The sequence below is a fragment of the Mustelus asterias genome, chromosome 19 (genome assembly GCF_964213995.1).
Source record: "Mustelus asterias chromosome 19, sMusAst1.hap1.1, whole genome shotgun sequence".
NCBI classification, from domain to species: domain Eukaryota; kingdom Metazoa; phylum Chordata; class Chondrichthyes; order Carcharhiniformes; family Triakidae; genus Mustelus; species Mustelus asterias.
Genome location: NC_135819.1, coordinates 45,218,393 through 45,239,917, shown reverse-complemented (window position 1 = coordinate 45,239,917; position 21,525 = coordinate 45,218,393). Strand labels below are relative to the sequence as shown.

General features: G+C 43.1%; 1 protein-coding gene across 2 annotated transcripts in view; it reads right to left on the bottom strand.

Moving 5' to 3' along the window:
* Positions 1-21,525, bottom strand: part of apaf1 (apoptotic peptidase activating factor 1) — a 203,918-nt gene that overhangs the window by 94,480 nt on the left and 87,913 nt on the right. For both annotated transcript variants that reach the window (XM_078235466.1, XM_078235467.1), the window contains exons 17-19: positions 10,841-11,005; positions 5,456-5,584; positions 2,257-2,382 (exon numbers count right to left, since the gene is read on the bottom strand). In XM_078235466.1, the coding sequence (XP_078091592.1) occupies positions 2,257-2,382; positions 5,456-5,584; positions 10,841-11,005 (420 nt within the window). The remainder of the gene's footprint in view (positions 1-2,256; positions 2,383-5,455; positions 5,585-10,840; positions 11,006-21,525) is intronic.

Below are 21,525 nucleotides of genomic sequence, written 5' to 3'. Positions count from 1 at the left end.
GGTTCGACTGTGATGACTGAAAGGACAAATCACAATTGTTGTGTCCAAGCTCACATTTAAAAAATATACAACAGGTGAGGTACAGGATGTCGGCTATGTCTCTAGAACTGTGCAGCAGACATGTATTTATTCACCTTGGAGAGAGGAGACAAAAGGGAGACGATGCATTCAAATGGGTTGCATTTACTAATTCTTCAAATAATTAAAGCTTTATAAATACACCAACATTTAAAATATGAATATTCACCATTAGAAGCTAACAGAATTTAAGGCCTGTACTCAACCATAAACTTATTTCATGAATTAGCAACCTAACATTCTCATTACTTTGCTTAATTCAATGTGCATTACTGAAATGGCTACAATGACTCATAGAATCATAGAAACGCTACAGTGCAGAAAGAGGCCATTTGGCCCATCGAGTCTGCACCGACCACAATCCCACCCAGGCCCTACCCCCATATCCCTACATATTTACCTGCTAATCCCTCTAACCTACGCATCTCAGGACACTAAGGGGCAATTTTAGCATAGCCAATCAACCTAACCCGCACATCTTTGGACTGTGGGAGGAAACCGGAGCACCCGGAGGAAACCCACGCAGACACGAGGAGAGTGTGCAAACTCCACACAGAATGGTATGAAACAATACGATTAATCTGGATAGGCACGCAGAGCAATCATTGCAGTAATCTCAAATACTGTAGAGAGTTAATAAAATTTGAAAAGGCGCTGATCCATCTTCACCTAGAGCACAGTGTACCAATCTGATCACAGTGAAGATATACTGGCATTGGAATAACTACAACACAACACAGCCTGACTCGTAACTTAGATTACACACTGGGGATATCAGAAGAGGCTATGGAAACCAGAATACATAAAGTTGAGAGAAGAAAATTCCTCATGTACTCGCAATTCCAAAGGGCATACATAAATTGAAGGCTAACATATTGGACATACTCAATAGCTCTACATTTAGAGGCATAAGTGCCAGGCCAGTGGTAGAGAGCCGGGTAAATAGAGGGATCTATGTTGGCAGAGTTCCCCAGCATATTCCCACCTCCGGGTAACTGTCCTGGGGGCAGGCTGGGAAGTGGATGGGCTTCCCGCTGCACAGAGGTTGGCAGTCAATTTGCATTGTTGAAGCCCCAATTAGTGGCGATTTTGTGACCTCATTAGCATTTTGCCAGTAATGGGAGTGGTCCCTGCCATGTATTGAGGTTATCAGTTGAATGGAGGCAGACATCCGGAGGCCATCAGAACCAGAGTCTCCACGTCAGAGAGGGAGGGACTGTATTAATGAAAAGCTGCAATCACAGCCAAGGGGATTGCCCCTCCAGCTAATTCCCAGAAGTCTAGATAGCAATAATTCCATGATTGATGTGCAGGCCAGCAGGGTAACCTTATTTTTGAGATATGCTCACAGTTCCCAACCTGCCTTAGCAGCTCCAACCACTCCTGGTGGGGCTGGCAATGCTCTAGAGTTGCTGGCCCTCTGATTAAGCCAGCAACATCAGGCGCCCACCCACCTTCCTGAATTGGATACACAGCTTGGAGGCAGCAAATAAGGGAGCAGCCCCCAGGACGATTGCTCCATACATCTCACTTCCAGTAAGTGCGGCCACAAAACCTCCTTTGGTCAGGGTTCCGTACTCTATGACAAAATCCAGCCTATAGATGCAGATTCAAAAGAAAGGTGAAGTGATATTATAAACTGTGAAAATGTTAATTAATGAAATTGCCTGCAGTCAAGTGGTTGAGGGATAGGAGAACTTAAGTTTAAGTTTATGTATTAGTGTCACAAGTAGGCTTACATTAACACTGCAATGAAGTTACTGTGAAAATCCCCTAGTCGCCACACTCCGGCGCCTGTTCGGGTACACTGAGGAAGAATTTAGCAAGGCCAATGCACCTAACCAGCATGTCTTTCGGACTGTGGGAGGAAACCGGAGCACCCGGAGGAAACCCACGCAGACATGAGAAGAACATGCAGACTCCGCACAGACAGTGACCCAAGCCGGGAATCGAACACCGGTCCCTGGCGCAGCGAGGCAGCCATGCTAACCACTGTATTACCCAGAGAGAGTAATGTTTGGGACTTTTAAACTCGAGGGCCACTTTTATGGAACAGTTCCTCTGCTGCACAATTACTGTTTCTATGGTGACCAGTAGTAAACCAAAGCAACCCTGCGTGCATACTCATTTATTGCAGCACCCCTTTCTTTACTGAATGTAAAAGAAAAAGTTACATACTATAACAGTTTGGTCGTCTGAAGATGATAATAACGTTGAACCGTCCAATGAAAATTGAACACAATGAACCCAGCTCAAGTGTCCACTGCAGTCCGCCACTCTCTTATGCAACTCTAAGTTCCACAGCTGGAGGAAATTGAACAGAAATACAATTGCATGTGCTGTATTATCATTTCCACATCACAAACATATGAAACAGCAAATTACTGACTGTAATTTTGAATCAACAGGAAGTAGTATTTGAGACATTCATCTCCTTGTTTTAAAGAAATGTCTCTGATTATATAAGGAGGTTTCAAGGTGCTATTTTACATATTTACCGCCAATTTAACATGTTAATCAATGATTACAATCAACTGCAAAACATGTTTTAAAATATTAAGGAATAGAATTCTGAAAAGCAGAATTTGTATTGAGAAAAGAGCTGTTACTTTTACCATGTCCTAACTTAATAAAGACCTTCAAAATCATTTACTAACATTGTGACTTTGATATTAACTGTTGCAGGTGAGAAAGGGTTAGGTGGATGATGGAAGACCTGTTCAAAATTAAAAACCAGGAAATGTGTCCCTAGCCCCCACAACCCACCACGTACATGCCATGCCCTTCGTTGTTTTTCTGGTGGCGTGTCAGGCAATTTTCTCACTTTTGAAAAGTGGGGCACCTCATTAGCATATTTAAATCAAGCGCCAAGAGTGCAACTGGAAGACTATGATTTAAATTTACCAGTTACTGCGCTTATTCCCCACAGACCTGTTGGCCCAAGGATGCAAGTAGTTTTTATAGCAATTGATTTGATCTGATTTATTGTCACATGTATTAACATACAGTGAAAAGTATTGTTTCTTGCCCGCTATACAGACAAAACATACCATTCATAGAGAAGGAAATGAGAGTGTGCAGAATGTAGTGTTACAGTCATAGCTAGGTTGTAGAGAAAGATCAACTTAATGCAAGGCAAGTCATTCAAAAATCTGACAGCAGCAGGGAAGAAGCTGTTCTTGAGTCGGTTGGAACGTGACCTCAGACTTTTGTATCTTTTTCCCAAAGGAAGAAGGTGGAAGAGAGAATGTCCGGGGTGCGTGGGGTCCTTAATTATGCTGGCTGCTTTGCCGAGGCAGTGGGAAGTGTAGACAGGGTCAATGGATGGGAGGCTGGTTTGCGTGATGGATTGGGCTACATTCATGACCTTTTGTAGTTCCTTGCGATCTTGGGCACAGCAGGAGCCATACCAAGCTGTGATACAGCCAGAAAGAATGTTTTCTATGGTGCATCTGTAAACGTTGGTGAGAGTCATAGCGGACATGCCAAATTTCCTTATCTTCTGAGGAAGTAGAGGCGTTGGTGGGCTTTCTTAACTATAGTGTCGGCATGGGGAGACCAGGACAGGTTGTTGGTGGTCTGGACACCTAAAAACATGAAGCTCTCGACCCTTTCTACTTCGTCCCCATTGATGTAGACAGGGGCATGTTCTCCTTTACGCTTCCTGAAGTCGATGACTTCTTGTGGGCCAGGAGAAACAGGATTGATTTACCCCCCCCACCCCCAAGACCCTCATGGAAGCCATCAGCCAGCCTTCTGCTGATTATGTCCTCGTTCTTTCCTGCTGAAATCACCAACCTCTCCCTTCCTACCGACCCTCATTTCAAAGCACTTCCCTCCTCTTAAAAAGGCCAGATACCATCTCCAACGGTCCGTGGCTGTGGCCTCCTGGCACGGCTTTTCCCACCTGATAGATGGCTAGTCTGTCAATTTATCTGGCTACCAGGTGAGAAAAGGAAGAAAAAAAAAAATGAGGGCACGAATACAGAAGTAAAATACTGCAGAAGCTGGAGGCTTGGAATAAAAGCAGAAGAAGTTGGAAACATTCAACAAGTCTGACGGCATCCATAGAGAGAGAAATGGAGTTAGCTGCCGGAATTTTAACGCCCTGCCTGCTATGGGAATCAGAGCAGGCGAGGGGCGGACAATAGATAGGACTGTTGACCTCGAGCGGAATTTCATGGTTTCAGGGAGAGAGCAGCCGGAAAATCCCGCCCAACATTCCAGGAGTTAAGTTAAGAAGGCAATCAATCTGAAACATTAACTGCTTTTCCCTCCCCACGGATGCTGCCGGACCTGTTGGGTGTTTCCAGCAAATTCTGTTTTTATCCAAAACAAATTATAAGGTTCTGCTGTTAAACTCAGCAGGATCTCTATGTTTCCAGATTTGCTGGGTTTCTCCCTCCCCTGCGCCTCCTCGTAATTATTGGGGCTGGTGGATTGGGAAATGCAGCTGATTTTATCTACTTGGATTTTAGGAAACCACTTGGACAATTTCCATATCGGTGATTAATGGCTTCAATAAGGAGTCATGGAATACGAGGCAATATAAAAAGTAACTCGGGAAATTTAGGTTATGAGGAAATATTAAGGAAATTAAACATGTTTAGCCTTAAGAAGAGAGATTTGAGGTAACCTGCCTGAAGTTTTAAGTTTATGAAATCTATTGCCATAATTCATCGATGTACATCAGGCAGCAATTATCGGTTCAAATACGAGGGGACCCAAGTTTATGCAGAAAATTACTAAGCTCTCAATACAAAAGAACATCGGACAGAATGTTTTTTTAACCCAAAGGATAAGAAGTGTAAATGTTCCCAGTTAAAGCTGCTGAAGCAGACAATGTGAATATCAAATGTGTTTCTCGAGAAAGGGACACAGCGAGATGTGTCTCAAGTGGATAAAGAAGATGAATGGGTGAGTATGATTCTGGGTAAAGGAAGAGATTGGTTGCCCCCAGGGGCCTTTTCCTGTTCTTAGTTCTGAGATGGTCATGAAAATTTGACTCCCGGGTAGAAAACATTCAGTATCCAGCCACTTCTCTATGTATCCCCTCACATGTTTGCTGTCCTTCCACTGTTGTGAGGTACATTTCCCATCTTGCTATTGGTGCCTAAGCCTACAATCCTGCCCTCTGAAACTCCAACACTCTTTCTTCCCTCCCTCCCCACTTGAACCACTCCAATGTTCAAAGCAAGTCCCCACCATCAGAGGTCTTCTCAAATCTTTAACCAAACTTCAGTCTCCTCACTGAACACTCGCACAAAAATTTGTGGCCCATTCTTCTTGTTAAGGGCCTTAGGCATGCTTTTTTTTTTTACATTGAAGGCACTAAATAAATGTATGCTTTGGAGGACCATAGGTTCCATCCACTTACCTCTACAGAATTGTGCGACATGGCCACTGCCAGTAATGGGCCAGTAAGAGAAACATCACAAAACTGAATAGTGCTATAGCTACTTGTCATTAGTTCAGTTATGAGGTCACCAGTCATCACATCAAAAACCTGAAAGATAAAACAAAATGCTGTGGAACTAACAAACAAAGTGCAAAACAACAGACCTTTTGACGTAATGAAAATAAATAATCAATTAAGAAAGAGCAGGGGCAGCACGCACAAAACTCTCTCCACATCAAAATCATTTCCGCACATGTAATCACGAACAAAAGCAGCACATTTTTCAAAAAGTATTTTTAGTACTGGACCAAATCTCCTCTGGCACCACTTGGAACACAGAAGTGTACAGTATGAGTAGGCAGCTTGGTGGAGCAGCAGACTACATCATATGGATAGAATGAAATTCATGATCCATCACATCACGTTATCAATCTCAGCTAGATAATCACAGCCAGTGTATCTGCAAGTGGTTTCAAAATAACATTTGTGGCGGCTTGGGGGCAAGTCTTCGTTCACCTTTCTTCTCAGCAGATGAACCAATATGGTGAGAGGGATGAATTACTTTCTTTAAAAAAAAATCACACATGCCAGAAATACTGTATTTGTGCCATTTTGATTCTGCCACTAGAAGTTTTGCTTTTTAACATGATAAACCGGAATTAGCAATTGAAGATTGCTCACCCACTGAGTATATTAGTTTACAAACTGATCAGAATGCCGTATCTATTGTATGACCGGAGAGAGATAAGTTGCAGGTCAATGTGGAGTTCACAAAGAAAATGACATTCTACTAAAAAAGAGTTGTGACTAAACATAGCAATTCTCTACTTACATTCAGTCACACAATTTTATAAAATTGGTTGTAAAATTGATACTGTTTAATAAAAACTCAATTATTCACTTCTAAAGAAAGAAAAGGCTAAAATAGACAATATTTATTCACAGCACAACTCAAAAAGTACTTTATACAATATTATGGATAGAACAATGCAAGTATGTATTAGTCAGGTGCCGGAATAGGGGGATTTGTTTTGTTGCAAATTCTAGCTAAATGCTAGCAGATTTAAAGTAGACAGGTTCTATAATTAGCTGATTACTTAGCTAATTCTAGAATGTCTACTTACAACAGTAATTACAGTATAACCAACTGAGCGATTGCTGCGTGCAGACTTGTTTGTGTAGCTTCACCCTTTAGTAGGCATGTTTTTCTCTGCATTAAATTCGAACTTTTTTTAAACCATTTGGTGTGTTACTAATCATTGTGAATCATAAAATGGAGTGATGGCATAAAGCTGACTTAGTTTGCTGTGTGCCAGCTCTAAGAGGTGAATGCTTCCCATATCACCCATCTGGAGCCAGGTGACTCATACAAAAAAGAAAGAGGAAGAAACAGACCAAAATTAGGAAGATGGAAAATATAAAATTAGGGAATATTTTTACATTTTTACCTGTTTTTTAGGTTACTATTTTAGTTGTCCCATCACCCCCTTTGATGTGATCTATACTGAGGGGCTTACAGCAAAACACACATCAATTTGCCAGAAGATGGTGACGTTGCCAATTCTTACAAGACAACACATTTGGACAAAAAAGACCAAATATGTGAGTTCTTCGCATTTATCTGTCCAACCACGTCTACACATTGAGTGATTACTTCCCTGGGAAAAAAAGATGAATCTCCATTGTAGTAGATTCTTGTATTCTATTTCTACAAATAGTTCAGTTTAGTACATATATCATTTATAAAGGTCCAATGTTTCCTTACTGTAAATATGTCAATACTCTTTTTGAATTTATACTCTCTTGCACATTAGATATATATTGGTCCGTACTCTATGATAGGAATAACGATGAGGCTATCAATGTTCACCACTATGATTGAATAAATTGGACAGCAACTTCTGGCATCTGTGCACATGCCGTAAAATATGGAAATCATGCTGCTGTCAAATTTTCCTTGCACCTTGACAAGCTTCACAACATGAAGTCTTGACATTGAAACGCATGAAGAGCCTAAAGCTGCAGCACTGGCCCACAAGTTACCTATTAAACATGCCAAGGTCAGGGCTGGTGCATTCAAGTGCAAGTTGATTTTTAATGGCATGATAAATCTTAATTACTGCCAACCAACCCCTCTGGCCCTGAAAATTTAATTTTATAGGTACGGAGTCAGAATCCTTCAGATTTAATTATCATTGGAGATGTGAGTAAAATTATTATTTTTACATTTTCCCTGTACCTTTTATCTCTCTTAATCCCATTCTTTCTTTCCTTCTCTTTATTTTGTTTTGTGTACTTAATTTTACATTGAATTAAATATTCTAGTTGATACATCCTTTCATAGACTTTGCATGCTTCAGCACACACACAAACACACACGCACCAAAATCTGCACAATTAATTTTAAAGAGATTGATTTAGATTTTTCCGTATTAGATCGCTCTCTTCCTTTCATTATGAGGATCTTTCCTGTTACATTTAAATTAAAATTTCATATTCATTTTTCAGAAATTTTGTGGCAAGAACTTTTACATTTTTGCTTACAATCCTCACACAATTTGTGATACATAGCAAAACATTCGGTTTTCGTATGCACCCCAATTCCTTGCCCTTTACTTTTATTAGTTTGCATTTTAAAATAGAGTAAATGATTTCATTTATTAACCAGTTTTTCATTTACAGTAGATTTTGCTTTATTCTGGATCTTCATCAATTATCTAGAGATGTGCACCCACAACACTGGAGGAGCTTTTGACACCACCCTGGATGGAATAGCTCGCTTGTTCAGTGCCCTCTCACTAAACTCAACATTCATTCTACCCAACTCCAAGCCTTGAGGTTGCAGTCTAAACTATTTACAGGATGTTCTGCAGCAACCCACTCTAGTTAGAAGGCTGTTCCTTTGAGATAGGGGAATAATGGCCAGGAGACTCAGATGAATGGTCTCGACTGCTGAAAGGGGAATCTATGGTTACCTTGTATGCCTGTATCCAAGTGAGCTATAGTGCAAAAGGGATACAGGTGATACATTACTGAACATGATATGACTAACAACGTATCCTCAAGCAGAAAAAATAGCTTTCGTTCAAGAAATCCTAAAATGAAGCCCATCTTGATAATGCCACCCTGATGCCAACTAAACAGCAAAATGAGTGTCGGTGGGCTTTTCTGAGGGTACTTCAGGAGGAAATTAGATTGCAAAGGCATTCTGACCTTCTGACATTCATTTACATTGCTGGGAGTCATTTAGCTCAATTGGCTCATGATACAAAACAACACCAACAGCACAGGTTCAATTCCTGTACTGGCTGAGGTTATTCATGAAGGTCAAACAAAGAACAAAGAACAATACAGCACAGGAACAGGCCCTTCGGCCCTCCAAGCCCGTGCCGCTCCCTGGTCCAAACTAGACCATTCTTTTGTATCCCTTCATTCCCACTCCGTTCATATGGCTATCTAGATAAGTCTTAAACGTTCCCAGTGTGTCCGCCTCCACCACCTTGCCTGGCAGCGCATTCCAGGCCCCCACCACCCTCTGTGTAAAATATGTCCTTCTGATATCTGTGTTAAACTTCCCCCCCTTCACCTTGAACCTATGACCCCCTCATGAACGTCACCACCGACCTGGGGAAAAGCTTCCCACTGTTCACCCTATCTATGCCTTTCATAATTTTATACACCTCTATTAAGTCTCCCCTCATCCTCCGTCCTTCCAGGGAGAACAACCCCCGTTTTTCCCAATCTCTCCTCATAACTAAGCCCCTCCATACCAGGCAACATCCTGGTAAACCTCCTCTGTACTCTCTCCAAAGCCTCCACGTCCTTCTGGTAGTGTGGCGACCAGAACTGGACGCAGTATTCCAAATGCGGCCGAACCAACGTTCCATACATCTGCAACATCAGACCCCAACTTTTATACTCTATGCCCCGTCCTATAAAGGCAAGCATGCCATATGCCTTCTTCACCACCTGTGACGTCACCTTCAAGGATCTGTGGACTTGCACACCCAGGTCCCTCTGCGTATCTACACCCTTTATGGTTCTGCCATTTATCGTATAGCTCCTCCCTACATTATTTCTACCAAAATGCATCACTTCACATTATCAGGATTGAACTCCATCTGCATTTCTTTGCCCAAATTTCCAGCCTATCTATATCCTTCTGTAGCTTCTGACAATGCTCCTCCCTATCTGCAAGTCCTGCCAATTTTGTGTCGTCCGCAAACTTACTGATCACCCCAGTTACACCTTCTTCCAGATCGTTTATATAAATCACAAACAGCAGAGGTCCCAATACAGAGCCCTGCGGAACACCACTAGTCACAGGCCTCCAGCCGGAAAAAGACCCTTCCACTACCACCCTCTGTCTTCTGTGACCTGCCTTCTCAACATTGCCCCTTCACCTGTGGTGATCCTCTTCAGACGCAGTCAGACATAGACCCAACTAAAGCCACATTGAATGCAATAGTACTCGTAAGAGAAGAACAGAGTTACTATCCCCTTGTGCCGCATCCATTTTTTCAGATGCTGATTTGGACAGGGTAGAAAAAAATTGGCCGTATTGTTTATTATGACTGGAGCGTTGGTCACATCAAAGTGAGGTTGTGCGGTATTGGAGCGGAGTGAGGGGAGGGGGGGAAATAGGAAAAGACTTAGTCGACCAGATTAGCTTTAGGAGAGTACATCCACAACCCAGGCCTGGTTGGGTACAACCTGCTCTCTCAGTCTTCTCTCACCAATTCCCACACTTGGAGTATTTCACTGGCTGGTTGAATATGTTTCAAGACATTTCTCAGGAATGTCCCTATCCAATCTATGTACAACTGGCCAGCTGTCACATGACAAGACAAAGCAAAAGAACACAGGCAATGTTGGTTCCAAAGCAGACATGTGAATTTTGTTCATTTCATAATTTTTGAATTATATGGAAGCAAAAAAAAGCACAGCAGCATAACAACCAAACTAGAAGTGCAAGCTGAAAGCAAATTAGGTCAAGCACAGCGATGGAAAGGTCGGGAAGAAAACAATTAGGGAGAAAATAGTACCAGAGGGAACAGGACAAGCAATGAACTCACAGAAGAGGAAAGCTTTGTATCCTCAAGTTAGCAGAGAGAAAGGGTTTCACTTCCCTTCAGACATATTGAGCACCACACAAAACAACAGTAAATGTCTCAAAACCCAATCCATCAAAATCTATGAGAAATATCACAAGAAACTCCAGTAAATTCCAAGTTGTTTTAAATTTAGTGAGAATTATTTTCATTTTTTAAACACACTATTTAAGCAGCAAATCCCAGTTTAGTAATGAGGCACATCAAATCTGATCATTCACATTATTACCACCAAATGTCGGAAAACACTCACAAAGATAATATTTTTTGCAGCTGCCATGATTTGAGATCCATCAGATGACCACATGCAGCACTTCAACAACACCTCCTCCTCTTCATCACCATCATCATCTGGTTTCTGGAACTGTTTATTTACATCAAAGCACTTCCACTCATTAGCAGAGGAAGTGCCCCATAGCTGCAAAAAACATAAAACAGTATTACTATATCAGCTACTAAAGAAATGCAGCTATTTTCAGGATGAATCAAAGATGTTTTTATACTTGAAAAGCGAGACTGGAAGTGTATGTACATTTGATTTGATGTATTATCACATGTATTGGCATACAGTGAAAAGTATTGTTTCTTGCACGCTATACAAAGCGTGCCGTTCATAGAGTACATAGGGGAGAAGTTAAAGGCGAGGGTGTAGAAAATTGTTGCAGTTACAGATAGGGTAAAGAGAAAGATTAGCTTAACATATGATAGGTCTAATCACAGTATTGGTATACAGTGAAAAGTATTGTTTTTTGTATGCTATACAAACAAAGCATACCGGCCATAGAGAAGGAAAGAAGAGGGTGCAGAATGTAATCTTATAGTCATAGCTGGGGTGTAGAGAAAGATCAACTTAATACAAGTTAGGTCCATTCAAAAATCTGATGGCAGCAGGGAAGAAGCTGTTCTCTACATGACCTCAGACTTTTGTATCTTTTTCCCGATGGAAGAAGATGGAAGAGAGTATGTCCGGGATGCATGGGGTCCTTGATTATGCTGGTTGCTTTTCCGAGGCAGTGGGAAGTGTAGACGGAGTCAATGGATGGGAGGCTACTCTGTGAGATAAACTGGTCTACGTTCACAACCCTTTGGAGTATCTTGCGGTCTTGGTCAGAGCAGGAGTCATACTAACCTGTGATTCATCTGGATAGGATGCTTTCTATGGTGCATCTGTAAAAATTTGTGAGAGTCATTGCAGACATGCAGAATTTCCTTAGTCTCCTGAGAAAGTAGAAGCATTGGTGGGATTTCTTAACATCGGCATGGAGAGACCAGGACAGATCGTTGGTGATCTGGACACCTAAAAACATGAAGCTCTCGGCCATTTTCGAGAGCTGGGCAGCACGGTGGCACAGTGGTTAGCACTGCTGTCTCACAGCGCCAGGGACCCAGGTTCGATTCCTGGCTTGGATGACTGTCTGTGTGCAGTTCGCACATTCTCCCTGTGTCTGCATGGGCTTCCTCCAGGTGTTCCAGTTTCCTCCCACAGTCCAAAAGATGTGCGGGTTAGGTGGATTTGCCATGTTAAATTGCCCCTTAGTGTCAGGGGAAATAGCTAGGGTAAATGCATGGGGTTATGGGGATAGGGCCTGGCTGAGATTGTGATCAGTGCAGACTCGATGGGCTGAAAGGCCTCCCTCTGCACTATAGGATTCTATGATTTCCACTTCAATCACCGTTAATGTGGACGGGGCATGTCCTCCACTACACTTCCTGAAGTTGTTGACTATCTCCTTCGTTTGACTGACATCATGCATTTGCATGAAGAAACCCTATTAGGATTCTACAACTGCTGGTTGGTTACCATTTACATCAGTTATTCCAAAAACTGTTGTCCTTTGACAAGATAGCGCATGGTAGGTTGTTGCATAAGGTTAAATCGCACGGGATCCAGGGTGAGGTATCTAAATGGATACAAAATTGGCTTCAGAGGTGGTTGTAGAGGGTTGTTTTTCAAACTGGAGGCCTGTGACCAGCAGTGTGCCTCAGGATCAGTGCTGGCTCCACTGTTATTTGTCATTTATATCAATGATTTGGATGAGAATATAGGAGACATGGTTAGTAAGTTTGCAGATGACACCAAGATTGATGGCATAGTGGACAGGGAAGAAAGTTATCTCTAATTGCAACGGGATTTTGATCAATTGGGCTCGTGGGCTGACGAATGGCAGATGGAGTTTAATTTAGACAAATGCGAGCTGATGCATAGATTGAACCAGGGCAGGACTTACTCAGTTAATGGTAGGGCATTGGGGAGAGTTACAGAACATAGAGATCTAGGGGTACATGTTCATAATTCCTTGAAAGTGGAGTCACAGGTGGACAGAGTTGTGAAGAAGGCATTCGGCATGCTTGGTTTCATCGGTCAGAAAATTGAATACAGGAGTTGGAATGTCTTGTTGAAGTTGTACAAGACATTGGTAAGGCCACACTTGGAATCCTGTGTGCAATTCTGGTCACCCTATTATAGAAAGGATATTATTAAACTAGAAAGAGTGCAGAAAAGATTTACTGGGATGCTACCGGGACTTGATGGATTGAGTTATAAGGAGAGGCTGGATAGACTGGGACTTTTTTCTCTGGAGCGTAGGAGGCTGAGGGGTGATCTTATAAAGGTCTATAAAATTATGAGGGGCACAGATCAGCTAGATAGCCAATATCTTTTCCCAAAGGTAGGGGAGTCTAAAACTAGAAGACATAAGGTGAGAGGGGAGAGATACAAAAGTGTCCAGAGGGGCAATCTTTTCACACAGAGGATGGTGAGTGTCTGGAACAAGCTGCCAGAGGTAGTAGTAGAGGCGGGTACAATATTGTCTTTTAAAATAGTTACATGGGTGCGATGGGTATAGAGGGATATGGGCCAAATGCGGGCAATTGGGATTAGCTTAGGGGTTTTTTTTAAAAAAAGAGCAGCATGGACAAGTTGGGCCAAAGGGCCTGTTTCCATGCTGTAAACCTCTATGACTCTAACTGCCCACTGAAAAATGACCAAATGTCATCACATTATACTGGCACTCTGAAAACTCAAAGTGATGGCACAGAAATTCTCCTCCCTGATCACCATAACTTTGATGGAAAAGCTGCAGAAGCCCCTAGAAAATGGCGTAAACTCTCCTTGCTTGAGTTTTCTTCTGCTCTTCAAAGACACAGCAGACGAACAGTAGAACCCCATGGAAAATAACCCGTAAGAATGCTTTGCTCAATTCATTTATGGGATGTGGGCATCACTGGCTAGGCCAGCATTTATTGCCCATCTCTAGTTGCCCTTCAGAAGGTGGTGGTGAGCTGCCTTTTTGAACCGCTGCAGTCCCTGAGGTGTAGCTATATCCACGGAGCTGTTAGGGAGGTAATTTGAGGATTTTAACCCAAGAATTTGGGGGGGGGGGGCATCAAAAGTTTTCTAGGGTGAAAAAGGCTCTGACTTTCTCTGGGATCATCCCCACCATCCATTTCCCGTGTTCCTTTTGTCCCAAGAAATGCATCAAATTCCTATTTGAAACCATCTGTATAATTTGGTTCAATGGTCTTTTTTAGTAACTTATTCCAAAAATTACTATACTTGGGTCTTCTCCCATTTGCAGTTTCATAAATTTAAATTTATATTTCCTGATACTTGAACCTAACATCGTGAATGATTTGCTTCCATCAATTCTGTCAATTTTCTTTCTAGATAATCTTGAAAACTTCAATTAGATCCATCCATGTCTAATTTACTTACTTTTTCCTCAGACAACTTACATTCTTAATACTCAACCATCTGTATTGGTTGCCCTTATATCCCCTGGGGTCAATAATATCCTGCCTAAGTTAAAAAGAGTTACTTGCAGTGCTCCAGATTAAGGTCTGACCATTGCCATATTCAGCAACAGCTCTATGCCTGTGACCATTTCAGCCTCTTTTTGACTGACTATATGACTACCGAATAACTATGTTGACATTTTTATGGATTTATCCACTAACTCCGAGGCCTCTTTCCAGATAAAAGATGGGGGTACTTTTGCTTTACGGTGGCACAGTGGTTAGCACTGCTGTCTCACAGCGCCAGGGGCCCGGGTTTGATTCCAGCCTTGGGTGCCTGTCAGTGTGGAGTTTGCACGTTCTCCACGTGTCTGTGCGGGTTCGGGTGCTCCGGTTTCCAGAGATGAAAATGTGTTGTTCACATTTTAACTCTCAGAAAACGCGCCTCAATTTAAAAACTGTATTACCTAACTACTGTCTGTATATTGATGCTTTACACTGTGATCGTTTGCTTCTCTCTCTGTCTCGCTTCTTTTCTAAATTTTATTTTCTGTCCTTTGTTTTAACTTCTGTCTCCCTCTATTGTCCACAGGCCAACTTGTAGATAAAGGGTGATAGAAGATGATTAAAAAGGTAGAAGCTAATTTATTTTCTTTGCGAGATGTTTGCTTCTTAGCTCTTAAATCAATGTACCCCCTTGTATCTTCTCACAAAGATCTGCTTGATCATAGAATGCCTACAGTGCAGAAGGCTGCCATTTGGCCATCGAGTCTGCACCGACAACAATCCCATCCAGGCCCTACCCCCACTTATTTACCCTGCTTATCCCCCTGACACTAAGGGGCAATTTAGCATGGCCAATCAACCTAACCTGCACATCTTTAAACTGTGGGAGGAAACTGAACACCCAAAGGAAACCCACACTGACATGGGGAGAACATGCAAACTCCACAAAGACAGTGACCCAAGGCCAGAATTAAACCCGGGTCCCTGGCACTGTGAGGCAGCAGTGCTAACCACTGTGCCACCGTGCCGTCCGTGCTTGCTCTGCGTTTAGTCTCCAGTGACTTACTGCGATCACATTCAACTTCTGGTCCATCTTCAATGTTCCCTCTTCGCCATCACTCCCTTTTAACATTCCATATACTCACAGGCCTTCACCCGGTGCTATCATCCCCCACCTGTTTCCCTCACACCCTGTTAATCCACCTGCCGGTTTTGTGTCCCTTGCTTAAAAGCCTCTGTGGATCATTCCCTTCCCCAAGAACCTCCAGGCTCCCCATAGCCAAAATGTTTCCAGCAACACTCCAAAGGTTTCTACCAGTATTCCATCCTTCCTCAGGGAATACTACATTTTGGCTTCCTGTATCAGTGACAGCAAATTGGCATCGAAAAGCCCACAAACCACTGATATGCCGCACAATGTGGAGAAATGGAAACCTAAACCAGCTAAATGAACCAACACATTGCTGCTATTTACTAAATAAATTAAGGCACTTTAAATCACTATCTTCATGGCACAAGTCAGGAGTGTAATGGAATATTCTCCACTTGGTGAGATGAGTGCAGCTCCAACAACATTCAGTCATTTGACTACCCAGGACAAAACCACCTGCTTAATTGGCACCCGATCCAGTCATTCCCTCCAGCACCAATGCAGTGGTAGCAATGTGTACGACCTACAAGATGCACTGCAGCAACCCGTCAAACAGCCTTCTGCAGCACATTTCATGCAGTCGACTCAGTAGCACAGAACTTGAGAATTGCTGAAAAAAAATAGGTTTTCTTTGTCAAAGTTTTTCTTCTGGGACTCATCAGGACAATTCACAAAAAAATACCAATGACGGGGGAAACAACATATTCATATGGTATGAGAAGAGAATGCTGATTGGTTGGCAAGTGGACTCTGATACGAATTTCAGTGCTAGTATGATGCTAGGTATGTAAGCTGTATGTCCTAAAGATTGGCAGATTGTATCAAACAGCATGTCCCTTCCACTGTTTGCAATGGGCAAGGTACAGATCCAACCAGCCCATTATTTGCAAAAACACGAAAGTCTCCAACATCAGAGGTGATTCTGTGATTGGACAAAATTTACTAAATAATTCTCAGTGTGCTAACAATTACACTGACAACCAAATTAAAGATTGTCAGGCTTGCAGTTGGCTAATTTGCATATACTAGAAGCTACATAGAGTCCAGTTCTTTGCAGACAGAAAGAACATGTACAGACCACGTGCCCATTTCAGCTAAACGAAACAGAATAAGGTTCATTCCCCAGGGCGCTGTCATGACCATAGTTAAGTTGGTTGATTTAAATGTCAAACAATGTTGGGTAGTTAACTGTCAATCACCATTAACTGGTGCATTCTCCATGACAACATCAATCAGAGTCCACTTGCCAACCAACCAGCACTCTTTTCTCATACAGCATAAATGCTATTTCCCGACACTGGTATTTTCGGGTGAATCGCCCTGTTGAGTGCTTCGAAGGAAAATGTCTCATTTTCAGCACTACCTTGCAAGCTGGTCACCTTCAGCACCTATAAGGTCGAGGGCAGCAGATACATGGGAACACCAGCAAGTTCCCCTCCAAGCCACACAAACTCTGTGACAACAATATAGTTCCTGACTTGGAACCATATGTTGTCACAGAATTTTACAGCGCGGAAAGAGGTCCTTTGGCCCATCGTGTCTGCGCTGGCCATCAAGCACCTACGTAATGTGCCTGTAAAAAGGAAAGATAGGATTCGAGAGCCGTGGATAACCAGGGAAATTGAGGATCTGATTAAAATGAAAAGGGAGGCGTACGTTAAGTCCAGGCAACTGAAAACAGATGGAGCTCTGGAGGAATACAGAGAGAGTAGGAAAGATCTCAAACGGGGAGTTAGAAGGGCAAAAAGAGGGCACGAGATGTTCTTGGCAGGCAGGATTAAGGAGAATCCTAAGGCATTCTATTCATACGTTAGGAACAAAAGAGTTGTCAGGGAGAAAATCGGACCTCTCAGGGACAAAGGAGGGGAATTATGCTTAGAACCCAAGGGAATAGGGGAGATCCTAAATGAATACTTTGCATCGGTATTCACGAAGGAGAGGGGCGTGTTAACCGGGAGTGTCTCGGAGGGAGGTGTTGACCCGTTAGAGAAAATCTCCATTACGAGAGAGGAAGTGTTAGGTTTTTTAGGGAACATTAAAACTGACAAAGCCCCAGGGCCTGATGGCATCTATCCTCGACTGCTCAGGGAGACGAGAGAGGAAATTGCTGGGCCTCTGACGGAAATCTTTGTCGCTTCTTTGGACACGGGTGAGGTCCCTGAGGATTGGAGGATAGCGAATGTGGTCCCGTTGTTTAAGAAGGGTAGCAGGGATAACCCAGGAAATTATAGGCCGGTGAGCTTGACGTCCGTGGTAGGGAAGTTGTTGGAGAGGATTCTTAGAGACAGGATGTATGTGCATTTAGAACGGAACAATCTCATTAGTGACAGACAGCATGGTTTTGTAAGAGGGAGGTCGTGCCTTACAAATTTGGTGGAGTTTTTTGAGGAAGTGACAAAAACGGTTGATGAAGGAAGGGCCGTGGATGTCGTCTATATGGATTTCAGTAAGGCATTTGACAAAGTCCCACATGGCAGGTTGGTTAAGAAGGTTAAGGCTCATGGGATACAAGGAGAAGTGGCTCGATGGGTGGAGAACTGGCTTGGCCATAGGAGACAGAGGGTAGTGGTCGAAGGGTCTTTTTCCGGCTGGAGGTCTGTGACCAGTGGTGTTCCGCAGGGCTCTGTACTGGGACCTCTGCTATTTGTGATATATATAAATGATTTGGAAGAAGGTGTAACTGGTGTAATCAGCAAGTTTGCGGATGACACAAAGATGGCTGGAATTGCGGATAGCGAAGAGCATTGTCGGGCAATACAGCAGGATATAGATAGGCTGGAAAATTGGGCGGAGAGGTGGCAGATGGAATTTAATCCGGATAAATGCGAAGTGATGCATTTTGGAAGAAATAATGTAGGGAGGAGTTATGCAATAAATGGCAGAGTCATCAGGAGTATAGAAACACAGAGGGACCTAGGTGTGCAAGTCCACAAATCCTTGAAGGTGGCAACACAGGTGGAGAAGGTGGTGAAGAAGGCATATGGTATGCTTGCCTTTATAGGACGGGGTATAGAGTATAAAAGCTGGAGTCTGATGATGCAGCTGTATAGAACGCTGGTTAGGCCGCATTTGGAGTACTGCGTCCAGTTCTGGTCGCCGCACTGCCAGAAGGACGTGGAGGCATTGGAGAGAGTGCAGAGAAGGTTTACCAGGATGTTGCCTGGTATGGAGGGTCTTAGCTATGAGGAGAGATTGGGTAGACTGGGGTTGTTCTCCTTGGAAAGACGGAGAATGAGGGGAGATCTAATAGAGGTATACAAGATTATGAAGGGTATAGATAGGGTGAACAGTGGGAAGCTTTTTCCCAGGTCGGAGGTGACGATCACGAGGGGTCACGGGCTCAAGCTGAGAGGGGCGAAGTATAACTCAGACATCAGAGGGACGTTTTTTACACAGAGGGTGGTGGGGGCCTGGAATGCGCTGCCAAGTAGGGTGGTGGAGGCAGGCACGCTGACATCGTTTAAGACTTACCTGGATAGTCACATGAGCAGCCTGGGAATGGAGGGATACAAACGATTGGTCTAGTTGGACCAAGGAGCGGCACAGGCTTGGAGGGCCGAAGGGCCTGTTTCCTGTGCTGTACTGTTCTTTGTTCTTTGTTCTTTGTAATCTAATCCCATTTTCCAGTACTTATTCTGTAGCCTTGTATGATATGGCGTTTCAAGTCCTCATCTAAATAATTCTTAAATGTTGCAAGGGTTCCCACCTCTATCACCTTTCAGGTAGTGAGTTCCAGATTCCCACCACCTTCTGGGTGAAAAAGCTTTTCCTCACTTCTCCTATAAATCTTCTGTCTCTTAACTTAAATCTATGTACCCTGATTGTTGTCCCCTCTGCGAAGGGGAAAAGTTCCTTCCATTCCATTTTGTCTATGCATCTCATAATTTTTTACACCTCATTCAGGTACCCTTTTAGCCTTCCCTGCTCTATGGAAAACAAGCCCAGCCTATCCAGTTTCTCTTGATAGCGGAAACACTCCAGCCCAGGCAACATTCCAGTGAATCGCCTCTGCACCGTCTCTGGTGCCATCATTTCCCTTCTATAGCATGGTAACCAGAACCGCACACGGTACTCCAGCTGTGGCTTAACCAGTGTTTTATACAGCTCTATCATACCCTCCCTTGCCCTTACATTCAATGCCTTGGTTAATAAAGGCAAGTATCCCATATGCCTTCTTAACCACCTTACCTACCTGTCCTGCTGTCTTCAGAGATCGATGGACATGGACACCGAGGTCCCTCTAATCCTCTGTACTTCTCAGAGTCCAACCATTCATTGTATATTTCCTTGCCTTGTTAGTCCTCCCAAAATGCATTACCTCACACTTTTCAGGGTTAAATTCCATTTGCCACTGTTCTGTCCATCTAACCAGCCTGTCTATATCATCCTGTAATCCAACGCTTTGCTCCTCACAATTTACCACATTACCAATTTTTGTGTCATTTGCAAACTTACTTATCATACATCCTACAATCACTTCCAGATCATTAATGTACACTACAAACAACAAGGGACCCAGCACTGATCCCCATGGGACACCACTGGACACAGACTTCCAGTTACAAAATCAACCTTCAGCCATCACCCTCTGCATCCTGCCACTCAGCCAATTTTGGATCCAGTTTGCCAAATTGCTGTGGAATCCATGGGCTCTTATCTTCTTCATCAGCCTCCCTTGTCGAAAGCCTTACTAAAGTCTAAGCAGACTACATCAACTGCAATATCCTCATCTACACACCTAGTCACCTCCTCAAAAAAAAATTAAATTCGTAAGGCATGATCTCCCTTTGGCAAAGCCATGCTGAATATCCTTGATTAACCCTTGCCTCCCTAAGTGGAAATTATTTCTGTCCCTCAGAAATTTTCCCACCACTGAAGTTAGACTCACTGCCCTATAATTTCCTGGTTTTTCCCTACTTCCCTTCTTGAATAACGGTACCACATTAGCTGTCCTCCAGTCCTCTGGCACCTTGCCTGTGGCCAGGGAAGACTTGAAAATTGTCAGAGCTGCTATAATCTCCGCCCTTGCTTCCCACAGCAGCCTGGAATGCATTTCGTCTGGGCCTGGGGATTATTATTCACTTTTAGGCCTGTTAAAAGCGTTAATACTTCCTCCTTCTCAATGCTAAGTTGCTCAAGTAAATCACAATACCCCTCCCTGATTTCTAAACCTACATCATCCTTCTCCAAAGTTGTTCCTTCACTGTTGCTGGATCATTATCCTGGAACTCCCTTCCTAACAGCACTGCGGGTATACCTACACCACATGGACTGCAGCAGTTCGAAAAGGTGGCTCACCAACAAGGGCAATTAGGGATGGCAACAATGACCTAGCCAGCGATGCCCACATCCTTTGAAAGAATAGAAATAAATACTTGTACACTATTAAAAAGTAGCCAACCGTCCACAGGCAGTGGGAGGGGGAGCTACAGGTGCCCATAACAAGGGAATAACAGATCCCAGGATGTCATGCAGAGGGCCAGTGGAGTTGAGAAAGGAAGGAGCAGAAGTCAGGTAGGATTAGTGCGAAACTTAGCTTTAAAATAAAACTTTGAATTTAGGCTGACCAACAGGAAACTGGCCAAGACATGCTGAGAAAAAATACCTAAATAAAACTTTGCTGCAGCACCATCTAGTGAAACAAACCTGGGAAGTTGAGCTTTGAAATGCAGCAGCACCATGTAATGTTGGGAGGATTGAATGCTTAACGTCAATCATGCACACAGCTAAATCAGTACATTTAGGCACGAAGGAGCTGGTGCAGTAAGTGCGAAATGCATGCGAGATGAAGTCTTTACTGCCATTGTTACTTGTACTCAAACACCTCCTCCGCCACTCGTGGAATTTTGTTCCCCAACCTAACATCCTTAACTGAAGATGCTGCTTAATAACAACGGCACTCATTTTTTTCTCCACAAAATTCATATCCAAGCATAATCATAGTCAAAGTCTAAAATCAGTATATCCACATTATTCTATCCAGATTTTATGGAATAAAGATGAAGGCACATCAAACACTTTACGCAGTTTGAATTTCTACTTCCCTG